Source organism: Vollenhovia emeryi, unplaced genomic scaffold, assembly GCF_000949405.1.
Source record: "Vollenhovia emeryi isolate VEMERY1.0 unplaced genomic scaffold, V.emery_V1.0 DF939167.1, whole genome shotgun sequence".
NCBI classification, from domain to species: Eukaryota; Metazoa; Arthropoda; class Insecta; order Hymenoptera; family Formicidae; genus Vollenhovia; species Vollenhovia emeryi.
In genome coordinates, this window is record NW_011967199.1 from 1369648 (window position 1) to 1384392 (window position 14745).

General features: G+C 37.6%; 2 protein-coding genes and 1 long non-coding RNA gene across 7 annotated transcripts in view; 1 reads left to right on the plus strand and 2 right to left on the minus strand.

The window, feature by feature from the left end:
• LOC105564311 (DNA helicase MCM8) overlaps positions 1-682 on the minus strand; it is a 7459-nt gene extending 6777 nt beyond the window's left edge. The window contains exon 1 of the mRNA XM_012016596.1: positions 647-682. The gene's annotated coding sequence lies outside the window, so the exon portion shown is untranslated. The remainder of the gene's footprint in view (positions 1-646) is intronic.
• LOC105564278 overlaps positions 160-14745 on the plus strand; it is a 17767-nt gene continuing 3181 nt past the window's right edge. For 3 of the 4 annotated variants that reach the window (XM_012016539.1, XM_012016541.1, XM_012016542.1), the window contains exons 1-7: positions 160-594; positions 8156-10639; positions 11291-11385; positions 11895-12024; positions 12833-12936; positions 13941-14118; positions 14490-14733. In XM_012016539.1, coding sequence (XP_011871929.1) covers positions 8420-10639; positions 11291-11385; positions 11895-12024; positions 12833-12936; positions 13941-14118; positions 14490-14733 — 2971 coding nt within the window. In that variant the 5' untranslated portion in view covers positions 160-594; positions 8156-8419. Of the gene's footprint in view, positions 595-4802; positions 5152-8155; positions 10640-11290; positions 11386-11894; positions 12025-12832; positions 12937-13940; positions 14119-14489; positions 14734-14745 lie in introns of those variants that run through there. The other variant, XM_012016540.1, reaches the window with a different exon arrangement.
• On the minus strand, positions 4734-8117 carry LOC105564279. 2 transcript variants are annotated; one of them, XR_001009105.1, is made up of 3 exons: positions 6145-8117; positions 5543-6066; positions 4734-4806 (listed from the first exon to the last, which is right to left on the minus strand). It is a non-coding gene; the product is annotated as an uncharacterized LOC105564279 (long non-coding RNA). The 2 variants fall into 2 exon arrangements; XR_001009106.1 differs by having other exon boundaries at positions 5543-5709; positions 5826-8117.

The window sequence follows — 14745 nt, forward strand, 5'->3', positions numbered from 1 at the left end:
GGGCCTTAAGGAAATAGAGCCAATCCAACGCATAGAACTCGCGCAGACGCAAATGCGAGAGAGACAGAGTGACTGCCAAAACTCTCTCTCTCTCTCTCTCTCTCTCTCTCTCTCTCTCTCTCTCTCTCTCTCTCTCTTTCTCTTTCTCTCTCCCTCTAGCGCTGGGCTTCCCACTGAGGGGCACCGTCGCGGAATGGTGCTCGCTTGGTCTATTTATATTACGTCTATGGCAGCAGAGGCTTGTATTAGCGTGCTTTTCATCAGTTCGATATGGTTTGGTGCAACGGTGTGGTTGTGGTGAACGGCGAACGGCAAAAGTGAAGGAGACGTAGCGAGGCTAATGCGGGTGTCGTATCACTTTTCGACGGTGTTGCGTCTAGATAGTCCGATTACGTGCCTATAATGGTATACCCTCCGGAGCATAACTTTCAGCGCAGCTCGGACACGAAGCAGTCGGGAGGGAATTCTGCTCCGAGTGATCGGTGCTACTATTTATGCCTCTTTCTGTCAGTGTTGGGAGATCGCCGAATATAATATGCACAGACGAAAGGGTGGATAGTTTCTTACAGCACGCAAAGCCGCCGCGCTGTCGAGGTTCGTGCATTTCTTTCAAATTTCGTATCGCCTAAACTTTTACAATTCTTACATCTCTTTTTACTCCTATGCATACTATATATACCACCTCCGCACGCACGCACGCACGCACGCACGCACGCACGCACGCACGCACGCACGCACACGGTCTCTCCTGCTCTCCCCTCCCTCTTTTCTTTCCTCCCCCTCTTGTGCCTTCCTTCCCTATTTCCTCCCTCCCCCGCCCCCGTCTTCGTCTCCTCTCCCATTTTATCCTCCCCTTTCTCTCCCCTCATCCCACCACCTTCTCTCTCTGCTCCGCTCTTCACCCCAGGTGATCGTTTATGCAGAAACTTGTGTCAACTATTTAGGTTTCCCGCATTTCTCCTTCTACGCGCGACAATTAATTTTCCGTGCCGATTAACCCGCGGTACAGAGCTACGAGGGAACGAGTGTCGTTCGTGCACTGCTTTAATGCATTTATTGTTTCGAAGCTACTCCTCAAAATGTTGAATATAAATACCGCGGTGGACACCGAAACAAATGGGACGTTTCGCGTATCGTTAGGTGCCAATTCTCGTTGAATTTTTCTCTTCCCTCCCCTCCCTCCCGCCCCCCCCCCCACCCCGCCCATCGCGGCTGGATTTATAAATTTGAAAATAAAAAAAATTAATCTAGTTAAGAATTACAGGTTGTCGCACGATCGGGAATACAATGTACGAGTTGCGATCTTGAAGATCACAAGAGAAGCAGCGCCACTGATTCATAGGCCCGGTCAATAATTTATCTGCGTTTCTCAACTAATTTGTCAAGTAGATGAAACGCGAAGCACACGTCTGCATGCAGTGGCAATCGGATATTCCTTTGTGTCACTTACAAATTATGTATGCGATAGACAAATCGCGTCGATTCCGTTACGATCTGAAAGCTAATTAATAACTGATATGTTCGAGTTCCATGTAACTACCTGAAAAATTAGAGAGAGTCCGAGTTGTTCATTTTCTGGTCAACTGTTAACCAGAAGTTAGTCGACTCTTTTTCTATGTTTTTACAAACGGACACCGAAAACTTAAATGTAATATACGACTGTTTAATCAAAACTGTTTAGTTCGCATCACCTTGTATTGTTCTTAAGACATGACTAACAAATTAGTTCGAGCCTAGCTACCACAGTGGTCGCACGCATACATATATTTTATAACTCGACTCTGTCTTATTCGACGACGACGACTGACTTAGGTGCGTTACTGAACTTTTAACTATTTAACTAAATCCTATTTATTTATTTATTAGCCTACATTGTTCATAACGTTGGTGTTTTTGATTTGCAGTATCACTCGAAAAGGACCCAAAAGAATAGGGTCGAAACGTTGTGTAATAAACTAATTAAATAACTAGCCAGTTGGGTCGACTATAAGTTTCCCGTCTCAATTTTTCTATGTTATTATCTAAGAAGAGACCGAGAATCGACTAACCGCTGGTTAACAATTAACCAGAAAATAAAAAACCGGACCATACAATCTTTTTTTTAAAAAGCTGTGATGAGGCAAAGGCACATAGTGGTTTTTTAGTTTAATAACACAATGTTTTGAGAATATTTTTATAAAAAAACAGATTGTATCATTTGTGCAATTACCAATTGTTAAATTAAGACCTTGCGGGGAAAAAAACAAGCGTATTGCGCTAATAGCCTTCCGACCAAACACGGTGAATCTGCTTTAGCTTTCGCAAAATATTATTTATATTTTTAAACTGAATTTTAAACTGAAAGTTTCGAAGCATTTTTTATGTGAAAATCGTAAAAATTAAAACTTTTGTTTGTAACGAAGTTACTGGAAGCTATTGAAAACACGGTTTCAATTTTTGAGGAAAATATTTTACGTCTTTTTAAACATATTCTGCTGCAAATTCCATATTGACATTAATAACTTTTTAAGAGAAAAGCTTTCAACGCGATTGAAGAATTTGTTCTTGAGAAAAATATTTTTATTTTGCTATTTATTATACTTACATATTTCAATAACAAGAGTTGTCAGAATTTTTTGCTAATGTGTTGCTCTAGAATACTGCAAAGATATATTAAACATTTTTAATGGAATGTATTAATATCGATTGCACTACTGAACCAAAAAATGCACAAGACCGAAGGTTTTCTATAATTTTTTTAGCGTAAGCGCTCAATACCCGTACATCAAATTGCCCTATCACGTCGTAGTTTTGAAAAATTTGTGGTTTAAGTTGCAACAAAAGGATTAATGAATTTTATAACTACGATATGTGACGAGTAAAGAAATGTTTGCAATGAAATTAAGTACGTTAGGAGTTTCAACTCTTAAAAGAAATTTATGTGTGTTGATTTGGGTCAGAGAGGTATTTATGATTAACATACACACGGCCTATTGCATCAAAAAGTAACTGATATGAATTAAGAATATACGAAATTTTTTTAGATCGTTAAATTATAATGTAATACGGAAGTTGACAAGTTTGATTTAAATTATATGAAAAACTCCTGTACATAAATTATTTAAAAAATGGGAAAACTTCAATTTTTTAACATTTATTATTCTTAAGATATCATTGAATTTATTGGTCAACAGCAAAATAAAACGAAATCATTTTACTGTTGCGCACAATAAATTTTATTAAATAAATTAGTTACTTTGCCGGTTGTTAGTTCGCTCTGTTAAGTTAAACATTAGTTATAAAGTCGAAACTATGATGCCTTAAGAGCAATAAATAAATTCTAGAGACACTAACGCGAAAATAGCTATTGTATTTATTATATTGAATCTGTTTAGTATTAGTATACTAAAGTATACTAAAGCTTTATACACTTTCAATAATTTTTTAACTTATTTCGCAAGCAAATGCAAGCATATTTTGCGAGTATTTCATTTAAGAAACAGTTTAGTATTGTTAATATCAATCTTATGTGGCTAACTTCTTATTTTCGACCAATCACTGCTCTTATATAATTACGAAAACCGATATTGATACATTTATAGTCTTTAAAATTTTTCGATAACGTTTCGCAGTATCTTAGAGCAAAAGATTAACAGAAAATTCCAATTAAAAGTATTGGTTTCTTTGTCTGCTTTTCGTTTTCTACACATATTTTCCGGAAGATATTAACGCGAAATTCGCCTCCAATCTTTGATATTAATTTCTTGCATATTTTGCGAGTATATCATTTAAGAAACAGTTTAGTATTGTTAATATCAATCTTATGTAGCTGACTTCTTACTTTCGACCAATCACTGCTCTTATATAATTACGAAAATCGATATTGATACATTTATAGTCATTACAATTTTTCGATAACGTTTCGCAGTGTCTTAGAGCAAAAGATTAACAGAAAATTTCAATTGAAAGTATTGATTTCTTTGTCTGCTTTTTGTTCTCTACAGATATTTTCCGAAAGATATTAACGTGAAATTCGCCTCCAATCTTTGATATTAATTTCTTGCAAATAGAAATAAAAATATTTATATGTATTACAAATTCACTGAAAGCGCATGATAAAACGCGCAAAATTTAGCACTTGTGAATGGTCGAGCCTAACAGCGAGAATTGTAGTGCAATTGTAGCGCTCCTCCTCTACCGTCTGAAGCCGGTCGAGGCTCTAAACGCACACGTACAACGTGCTCTTTCTTTTGTGTCCGGGGGATATTATTGTCCCACACACGCGCGGAAATGTGGTAGAGACGTTGTCATGGAGACGCTGGAGATATACTCAACAATTTCTTTCAATGCAGCGCTAGCGAGAAAGTAGCGATAGTCGAAAATTGCAACAGTAAGTGACGGTGTGACGACGAGCAAGACCTTTTTCCTTAAATAATAAAACATTTTTACATCGTGACTCTGCGTCGTAAATATCTCCGCTTGTAGGGCACGTGTGCAATAGAAGACACTTTCTTTATGTAATTGAGACCCCAAGCTATCGATTAAGCCTATTAAAAACTCGATCGGCCTGGCCGTTTCTGTTTGTCTCAGGTACCTACGTGCAACCGGGTCGCTCATGTGTAGATGCACGGTCCATCTCTTTTGTCGCAGCGTGTGATTTAGAACGAGACACTACCGTGCGCCTCTCGAGCTCGCTCGTAGAATTAAATAGCAGTAATGCAATTTTTGCTCCCTGTTTCTTCGATAACATCTCTCCCTTTCCACTTACTTTTGCGAAGCTGTTATTGCTATTTAATTCTACGATAAGAAAAACCGAGTAAACTTTACCTGGAACATTTTTCAAATAGTTATTATAGGAATATTTTGCTCCCCAAACCGGAGATCGAGCAAGAAGTATACATATATCTCTTAGATTTTCACTCCAACGTATTTTAAAAAGAAACAAGTCGACGTCGGGCACTTTGATAATGTGAGTTGCAAGTTGCAGTTGCTCCCGGAAACAAAGAATAGAGAATTGCGCTCTTTAAAGTTTCAAGACAGACCGTTGCTTCGTGGAGAAGAATGGGATATTGCGCAAAAGGCAATAGTCTGACTGAATGTTTAAGACAAAGGGGTCTCGCTACAGCTTAACAAGGATTCTGATGGTAACTGGATAAACGGAGGGTAGCGCAGGTCTGTCAAAATTTTGAAATTTATTGATGCTACACCAAGACGTATTTATTCTCACGGTGAAGCATTTGCAAAGAAGTTGTAGCACACACCTAATAATACTTTATGAACTAACATTGGACGCGTAACACGATATATGGCAAGCGCACGTTGATGAAACGTCGAAGCTTCAAAACGGTTTTATCGGTCCGAATTCATTCTCTTACATATTTAAAATCGAAATTTCATTTATCTTCTTTTTTTTAGAATATTCGCTTTTCCTCAAGAGTCAATTTCACCGCTGGGGTGAAGAATTACGTATCTAATTCACCTCTCTGGAGTGCCCCAATTGATATCGATCGCAGTTAATTACATTTAAATTCCACGTGACATTGCGTTACAAGAAACGACGTACCTGAGATTATCCGCGATGGACCAAGCGACGGGCGTGCACTCTCGTGAGTTGCAACAACGCGTTGAAAAATCCGACAGCCCGAGTCATTGAAGTTGAAGCATTTCGACAAATTGCTCTGCGGCCTGTATTTGAATCTCTCACCACACCCTTTCGATTTGACCTAGAATCTGCAAGATGGGCGCGGCGTTCTTAATCCTCTTTGAACTTCCTCACGTTGCATTACTTCCTCTAATCGTCCGTAATAAACGAAGAGAATCGTGCTATTAAAAGGTCAGCCTATTACCAGTTAAACCGGCCGTTTTGCACCACGAGATTTTTCCCCCTCGCGTGCAGAGGCAAACGAGACGATGATAGAAACAATGTCGATTTACAACAGATTAAACGGGAGATAAAAGTAAAGAGGGAGCATCCCTTCGCGATATCCTAACTCAACGTAAACGCGCGTTGTCCTTCGGGTAGATCCTCATAGTATTGTAATCCCATTGTCTCCGCACGATCGGGGTTCCACTCCTGTTTTCGCCGTGCTGCAAAATTCTTTTATCTACAAAGTGGGAAAGTAAAAAGAAAGACTCTTTCAGTGTCCATGCTTGTGGGTTACATACCGTGGTCACGCGGTCTCATTGCCAAATATGGCTGGCCGCGGTATTCTTAGCTCTGCTCGAGCACGAACGACACTCGACGGAGCCGCCCGACAAGCAATACCTATCGTCATCCACGTCTCCGTCTTCCCCCGCGTCGCTTTCGTTTTCTTCTTAATTGTGTTGTCATTATCTGTATTTCTTAATAAAGAATAGATTAAAGTTGAACTACGTGGGAATGGCGAGGGCTCGAGCGTTCGTAAAGTGAAAGCCGAAAGGCCCAACGGGAAAAATGTATTGTCGCGCTAGAGTAAAGTTACGAATTTAATTTATGGTAAAGCCAATGGAATACACGAATGAAAGATATGCGGAAGATATCGGGAGATAAAATAAAACGACGCGAGCGTTAAATGAAGGGGGGGAAAAAACGAGATCCTGTGAAGTAAAAGTACGCCGAGGTTTATCGGCGTAAGACAAGACCGATTACTTTTTTCTTCATTTTGCTTGGGATATATATAAGCAATCTCTTTTATATCTATATTTTATCGATTAATGACGCGGTCCGTGCCGATGGCTATCAATAATTTTTCTCGTTTTACGCGCGATATTGGCGGATATAGTTGCTAAGCAAGGGAACAAACCGCGGTTGGTTTGTTATCGCAATATCAGCCCTTTAACGCCAATTAGGCCATAATTAATTGATCGTCGAGAACAGCCAACGAGGTTATTAGGGTCAGTAACGGTAGTCGACCCGTAGAACGACGCTATCGCAGTCAATGTGCAACATCTCCACGAATAATGTTGTCTTGTCATAATTTCGTATGTGGAATCATGATGTTTTGCCGCCGAAATTGTTTCCGATGGAAATCCACTATTTTCGCTTGTGGTTAAAGTCGACCTAAATCGAGTGAAATCGAAATAAATAGTGACCAAAGAGAACAAACCGACGATAAGAGTAATAAAAATATAATTAAACTCAATTATGCTAAGTATATACACATATATAACGTCTGTTTACTTTCAAATTAAGAAAAAGTATTAAATAAGGCGTGACTCGGACTTTCAAGCAATATTTCACTGGAAGATTTTTAACATTTATATGCGACCTCAAACTTTTAGCCGGCAACGTATGTATTGTGGCAGATTCAATGTGTTGGTCATATTTTTGATGAATTAATATCCTCCAGGCTTCGCTCTATTATTTTTTTTCATTAAAGAACAATATATAGTTTTCACATTTGCGTTTTCCCTTGTCCTGCTTTGCTTCGGATAAAACACAAACGTCCATGTTGTGTATTTCCAATTCTGTTACTATTTCGTGGCCTCTGGTTTCAAGGGGTTTATATTCCTCGCGGCCATTCTGATCTTCGCTAAAATTGCTTTCCCCCTCGTATCCATTTTTTCGCCTTATTTGCCACATTTTTCCGATCCAATTCCGAGGCTTTAACAGTTCTGCTAGCCTTTTTTTTACGAAAGGTGAGCTGCGTCACGCGCGAGACGCGACTTAATATTTCAATGAAATAAAGTAGAGAGCTGTCCTTGTACCAAGACTTTATTTGGCGGTGTGAGTCAAAGGTGTATTCGTTTTGAGAGACGGCTGAGAACTGTTTTTACAGTTCGAGAGGGATCTCTTCCCTCGAAAGAAATAGGTAGAATTTTTGTTGAAACAATAATCGATAACGCAAGGCGTTCTAATATCGGATGTAGGGTTCGCTGGAGACGAGATAGAGACTGAAGGGTTGATGTATGGTGGAATAATCTGTTTAGAACTAATCTTAACAGCTGATTGCATTTATTAGTTCAGACATTATTTGTTTGGGAAAACTGTTGGGAAAAAGATGCTGCATGTAACTGCTATCCTCTCATCCTCTAGCTTTCTTCCTTATTCTCACACCGGCTTAAGAGAAAACAGTGGTTTTCATTCACCCTGATATGAATTATGCAAATATTTGTCAATTTGTTGGTAACTTTCATTTTTTACACTTAGTTATTTTACTAAACATTTATACATCAAAGTTAATTCATATTTTTGCAGATCCCTACTCATCTATGCGAGTCTGATCGCACCTGAAATCCGGCTATTATTTCAGCCGTGTTATTAACCGTCAACCTATTAAAAAATATTTTAATGATGTTAATAATTATACGCGGTGGGAAGAGGAAAAGTTAGAAATAAAAAAACAACGGGCTGAACCTGAATGAAAAAGAAGGAGCGACGATGGGTCACATGAAAGAAAACTGCAAGATAACGACGTGGCGATTGTGGAAAATGAGATTTTTGGGCCAACCGGCCTGAGATATGCCAGCGATAACAATACCTGAGAAATCTTCAAGAACATCTTCACCCCTGTTGTCAGCTGAAATAGCGGAGCTGCATCAATCGTCATCATCGTCACCGCTGTCGTCGTCGTTGTCCTGGGGCTGCCAGGTCTACGCGACACGACGCAATCTCTTCGTACCATTGATCGTCGATTCTCGTCCAAGTAAGGCGGTGCACTGTCCAAATTTGAACGCCTGCCTGGTGAACGAATCGCGTTCAGAATATGTTCGAGTGAACTGTCAAACGATCCACTTCGGTTACGCGATTCCAATTAACATCGTGCCAATTCGAGAGAATCCCGAGTTAGTCGAACTGGTGCTGGATCAGTCCGTCGAGTTGAGCAGTCGAGTGGTGAATTTCTTGCTCGACCATCATCCGCAATTGCGTCAACAAAAGCAGCGTTTCTATGATATGGCTGCCACGGCCAAGCATGACCTACGTCGAAAGTTTCCCGCGGACACGTCCGCTTCCGGCGAGGAAGATATCGCCGCGATCGCCAAGCAGATCAGCGATCATGCAGAGGCGATTTATCAGACGTGGAAGAGCCGCGGATTGGCACCAACGGAGATATTAACTTGCCACAGCAATACAACTGCTGCTGACAAATTTGGCAGCGCATTGACACCCTGCAATTCGCCCGCTCTCGGGAATGCCGTGACTGGAAATAATATCGGCGGCAGGACGTCGCCGTCGCCATCACTCGAACATTCGTCCCCGACAACGGTAGACATATTGACGCAAACGCCGAATCTGGACAATGGTAATCTCGAGAAACTAGTCAACAATTTTGTAGTAGAGGACAAAGCTAGAATAGCTGCTTCTAAACAGAGATCACCGTCTAAGCCGTTACCGTCTTCCATACAATTTGCCCTGCAGAAATTTGAAAGGAACTCCGCGCAGCAGCAACAGCAGCAGCAGACGGCTGCCACGAAAAATAATATAATTGCCGATAACTCGAAGAAATTGACGAGTGTCTTACTGTCTCCTACCTCATCGTTTTTGAATAAACCGTCGCAAATAGTGAAACCTCAGGTTCCTGCGAAGACGCCCGGCTCTCATCACTGCGAGGTCTTCCTGGAGACTATCGAAACCACTTTCCCAGTCGATTTGACACCTTCCAACAGAGCGATACAGCAAAAGAGGCCCACTAGTACATTAATCGCATCGCCATCGCCCACTGACACCTCGTTGAACTCATCGCCCAGTTCAGGTTTGACAACTTGGCCATTGAAAAATAAATTAAACGACGCCAAAAGAAATGCGGACGTACCTCGCACGTCAGCTAAAGCGCCTCAGCAAGAGGATATTACGAAAATATTGCCGGCGCAGGATGAGAAGAGATCGGTCATGGCGGGAATGAACTCGCGGTGCGCGTACCTCGACGAGGTCGCGCGGGAGGAAGAAAGACTGATAAACGCGCTGAAAACAGGTGCCGTAATCACTGAGGAGCCAGAGAGGACAATAGCGTGTTTGCGCACGAGACAGAAACCGGCTATTAAGCAAGAAAAACCAAAGGTTGAACCGGTCAAGCAAATTATCATCGGAGGACACAACTACCATGGGAATAACTCGACGGTATCTAGCTCGGGGGCTTCCAGTTCTACGGCAGATATATCCAATATTGGCAATGCAGCCACTGCCGCCACTGTGTCTACTGATCATGCTGCATTAGCCAACGACGCGAAATCACTCACCAAGGACGATCTGTCCGCTATGTCAGCGATTGACTATGCCAAGGTCAGATACCAGGCCGCTCAACAAAATCCACCTACCCAGCAGCGACTCGAGGAGCAACGAGCCTCCAACAATCCGTACAACAATTCCACCACGGAGCAATTGGTCTCCAACGCGAGAACCAAATTTGAAATGGAGATACGAAAGGATAAGGATATTAAGAGCACAGACAAAGACCCAGTGACCTCGAGATGGGGACCAAGAATCACTTCTCCACGACCGCGTTTAGAGCAGGCTGTGCCCCATCCGGAATTGACTAGTCAACAGAAGCAGCATATAAGGACAGCCGTGGCGACAGGAACAGGCAACAATCCCGTCCGGCCGTTCCTCACCAGAGGTTCCGTAGCCGAGCGTGTGCTTATCTTCGAGAAATGCCCGAGCGAGCTGCTTTTAGACAAACGAGGCCCACGACAACCGGCCATTAATACATGGAGAGGTGGCCACGAAGTGCAAAATAAGGCGCAGGTAACTTTTACGATTTTTAAACAGCAAACAATTTTTCTTTTATTGTTTACGTTAATGATATTGGCATTAACACGCACTTTACACAAACCATAACTGCGAATTCAGGATACTATTCTACTTTACGAAAGTAAAATAAAATATATTTCAGTATAATTATATATCTCTGTAAATCTTTTAAATATTTACGTTAAAACTTTTATCAATACTCCTCGGAGCTCTTTTTTATTTCGAGTGATATTTGGGAATAAATTTAAATTGAAAGTCAAAATTATCGTCGTATTTGAAGCAACTTGATCTTGAGGTCGTCACTAGCTACTATTATTGTGCCATGTGAACTGAGTGAGAGCAGTCATATAATGACCATGATGTAACCATCGGCGCTGCGAGGTGCGGCAGTGCATTGATCACCTCTTTGCATTCTTCGAAATCTTCTTATGATGTCTCGTAACAGGATGTCGGTGTGTCCTTGATCGACACCAACGAGTTATAACGAACTCGCGGAATGTACGTTTCAAAGGGGAAAATTCATTACGTTCTGTTATTCAATTGATGTTGTTTATGATAAGAGATGATGTATTCTTACAGATAGATTTCTAATCGATTTTTTTGTTTACAAAATTTTTCTAATTTAACTTCCATCTCTTCTTCTAGACTTACTCGAAAGAGAAGACTCAACAAAAAAGTTTGCCACCACACACAACTTTGCAAAGGCAGGTGAAAGGCAATAGAAATGTTCATATACCGAGGTGCGTATATTTTCTACATGTACAAATTTTGTACAAATATTTTAATAAATGTTCTATTATATCATCGTAACAGCGAGAAATTGGAAACTTGAAAAATCGCGTTATTTTATTTTCATTAAAAATTTGAAACTTTTAAATTTAGTCCAATTATTTAGAGATTGGTACGAGACACAATTGTATAATACCTTTTGATGCTACTGAAAGATAACATTTTTATAATAAAAGAAAAATTATTTATGAGCTACATATTTTATTTATTAATTGAAATATAATGCAATACATAAAAAGTTGTAAAGCAACATCAAATTTGTTTAAATGAAAAAATTTTAATTCTGTTACTTTTTGTTATTCTCTCTATTTATTACTTTTTTAAGAAATCTCTTCGTTTGAAAATATATGTTGGGAAACAAGCATCCATCCTTAGCCCTAGCTTAATTTGATTAACAATAAATCTAGCCAATAAATTTTCTATTATGATTAATTTTAAAATAAAACTATCTCTTTTGCAGATTTTATTTTCCAGGAGGGAAGCCACTCCCTCTCTCACAAGTAGAGACGATTGTCTCAAAAATTACTACGGCCTTTCAAAGTTTACCGAATTGTCGTGCTTCTCGCGCACAATTTCACACCATCACAAAGGTCAGAATTTATACATTTTTAAATTAAAACAATGCTTCCATTACTTTTGTTAGGGGAGAGGACGCATGAAATTATAGGGCTATCTACTTTTATGTTTCTTTTTCTTACTACTGGATTAACGTATTTGGATTGTCTTTTCTAATTGTTTTATCATATAACATTTTGACATTTTGATAAATGCTTTTTTTCTAAATCAACTCTTTCTAAGTTTTGTGTACATTTAAAAAAAAGTCAGTTTCTTTACATATTTGTAACTTTCGATAAAATTAATTTTTATAAAACTGAATCATTCCACTCATTTTTTAAAAGAATTTTCTACAAAAATCTATTCAATGTATTTCTAAAAAAAAATACGTGAAGGTGAAAATACACGATTTTATAGAAAAGTGTTTCAAAAGTTTTGATGTATGTAGTGTTACTTAATAATAATTTATTCGCTCTTTCCTTATCTATTTTAAATCAAAGCTAAATAAGAGTACTACCAGATGATAAATAAAAATTACAAACAAATTTTTTAAATTATTTTTTTAACAACCGCTTTCATTCTGATCAAAGAATTATATATTTAACTTTTTTTATACATTAAAAATATCCAATTATTTTATATAATTCAAATCCATAACAATATATTGTTTTAAGAAAAAGAATAAGTTTAATATTTTGATTTATCCTTCCACACAATAATGCGTAGTATTCCTATTTTTGTCAACATTCCTAATATTTATTTGTAATATAAGCTTATGATACACTAATATATTATCTATTTTGGTATATTCTGAATTTTGTGGATTTTTTCCTTACTGTATAGGCTTGCGACTTACCCTTGTATTGGAAAATACCACTCTTTCTGGCAGCAGGCGGTGAGCAAAAAGGATTTGTCGAGATGAATGTCTTTCTTGAATTTTGGAAAGAGTAAGATATGGAACACAATCTATATTTTTAAGAACATATATCAAGTGAAATCATGACTATTTCCTGAATTTCTTACATCTTATCAAATTCTGTATATTTCAACGAAATATAAAAAAGAAATATTTAGCGTAACTGTTACTGTGATATTTGAGTTACATACAGATTAATTTATAAAATGACCATCAAAATTATATATAAAATTTAAGCAGAAGAAATGAATAATTTCTATTTGTAATAAATTAGTGCATTATTTTATTTTAAACTTTATTGTTTCTTTTCACATTTTAAATGCTTGGTAAAATTTTTCTTAATTGAATAAATAAAATCGCCACCCTTGCAGAAACTAACGTGTCATTCAAATATGAGTGCTATGGCAGTCAAAGTATTAATGCAAACACAGTGAATGCCAATTTGTTAGCAATTTGCTGTCAGTTTGCTGGCACATTGCGAGCAGTTTGCTTACCAGGATTCTATTCTAAAAAAACTAAAGTTACAATTTCTTCAATGTCTTTATCTATAAGATAGTTATTTGCACGTATGGTGTCTTTTCTATACTAATTAATTTCAATATGAGTAGTTTTTTGGTATCTCGAAATTATGTTACATCAATTATTTTATAGAAATTGCCTATACTTCTAGTTGCCTGTAAAAAATATTAAAAGTATAAATTTGTCGGTCATTTTATAGAAAGTAAATTGTAACAAGTTTGTTATAAAAATAAAAATCTTTTAATCATTCTTTTTTCATAAAGAATAAAGATCTTTTAGTTTTTTAAACAGAATTATAATTTTTTCCTTTTTACATTGAAAGATATATCTAGGAGAAATGTAGTAATAATATGTTAAAAGATCTTTTTATTGATTTTATTTGACTTTACTTTTCAAAATATATGAACATTTATTTTATGATAATCTATTTTGGACATGTAATTTATTTATACCGCCAAACATATTGAAATGGAAATTGGATGAAGCAATAATCAGATTTTATAATTATCCTTACAGATTAACAGCTACCCATCACGATGCAGCTAGTAAATTTATCAATATTATCACTCGGGGACATAGAAACAGTATACTTCCGGAAGACTTGATCCCTCTTGTACAAGACGTAGTAGAAACGCATCCAGGACTGACATTTTTAAAAGAAGCTACGGAATTTCATTCTCGTTATGTACACACGGTTTGTAGAAAATAACTATCTCATTTCTTATTTATAGAAATATGTTAATTGTATCAATCATATTGATTTCTATTAAAATTAAATTGTGATCAGTTTATAATAATTATCGTACAGATGTGATAGATTTGCAAGTTTTCGTTTAACGTCTTGAATTGCTCTTGTTGGGATAAAAATTTATTATAATCAAATCTCATTTTAAAATTACTCGACATATTTTGTTAAAAAATTCAGATTTAAATAATTTATGAAATATTGTAATAATATTTTTATTTTTGACAATTTAGCCGCAACTAATAATGAAATTATTCGCGGTTTCATATAAGCTGTGCAACTAATTGTTTACAAATATGTATTTATGAAAATAATTGCAGGTGATTGCTAGGATATTTTATTGCGTGAATCGAAGTTGGAGCGGTAAAATTTCAATTGCCGAATTAAGACGAAGCAATCTGTTGGCGGTGATCGCCGTGCTTGAGCACGAGGAGGATATTAATCAGGTTACAGCATACTTCAGTTATGAACACTTTTATGTGATATATTGCAAATTCTGGGAGTTGGATCGCGATCATGATCTCTTCATAGACAAAACAGATCTAACGAGACACAATGATCATGGTGAGAGATCGT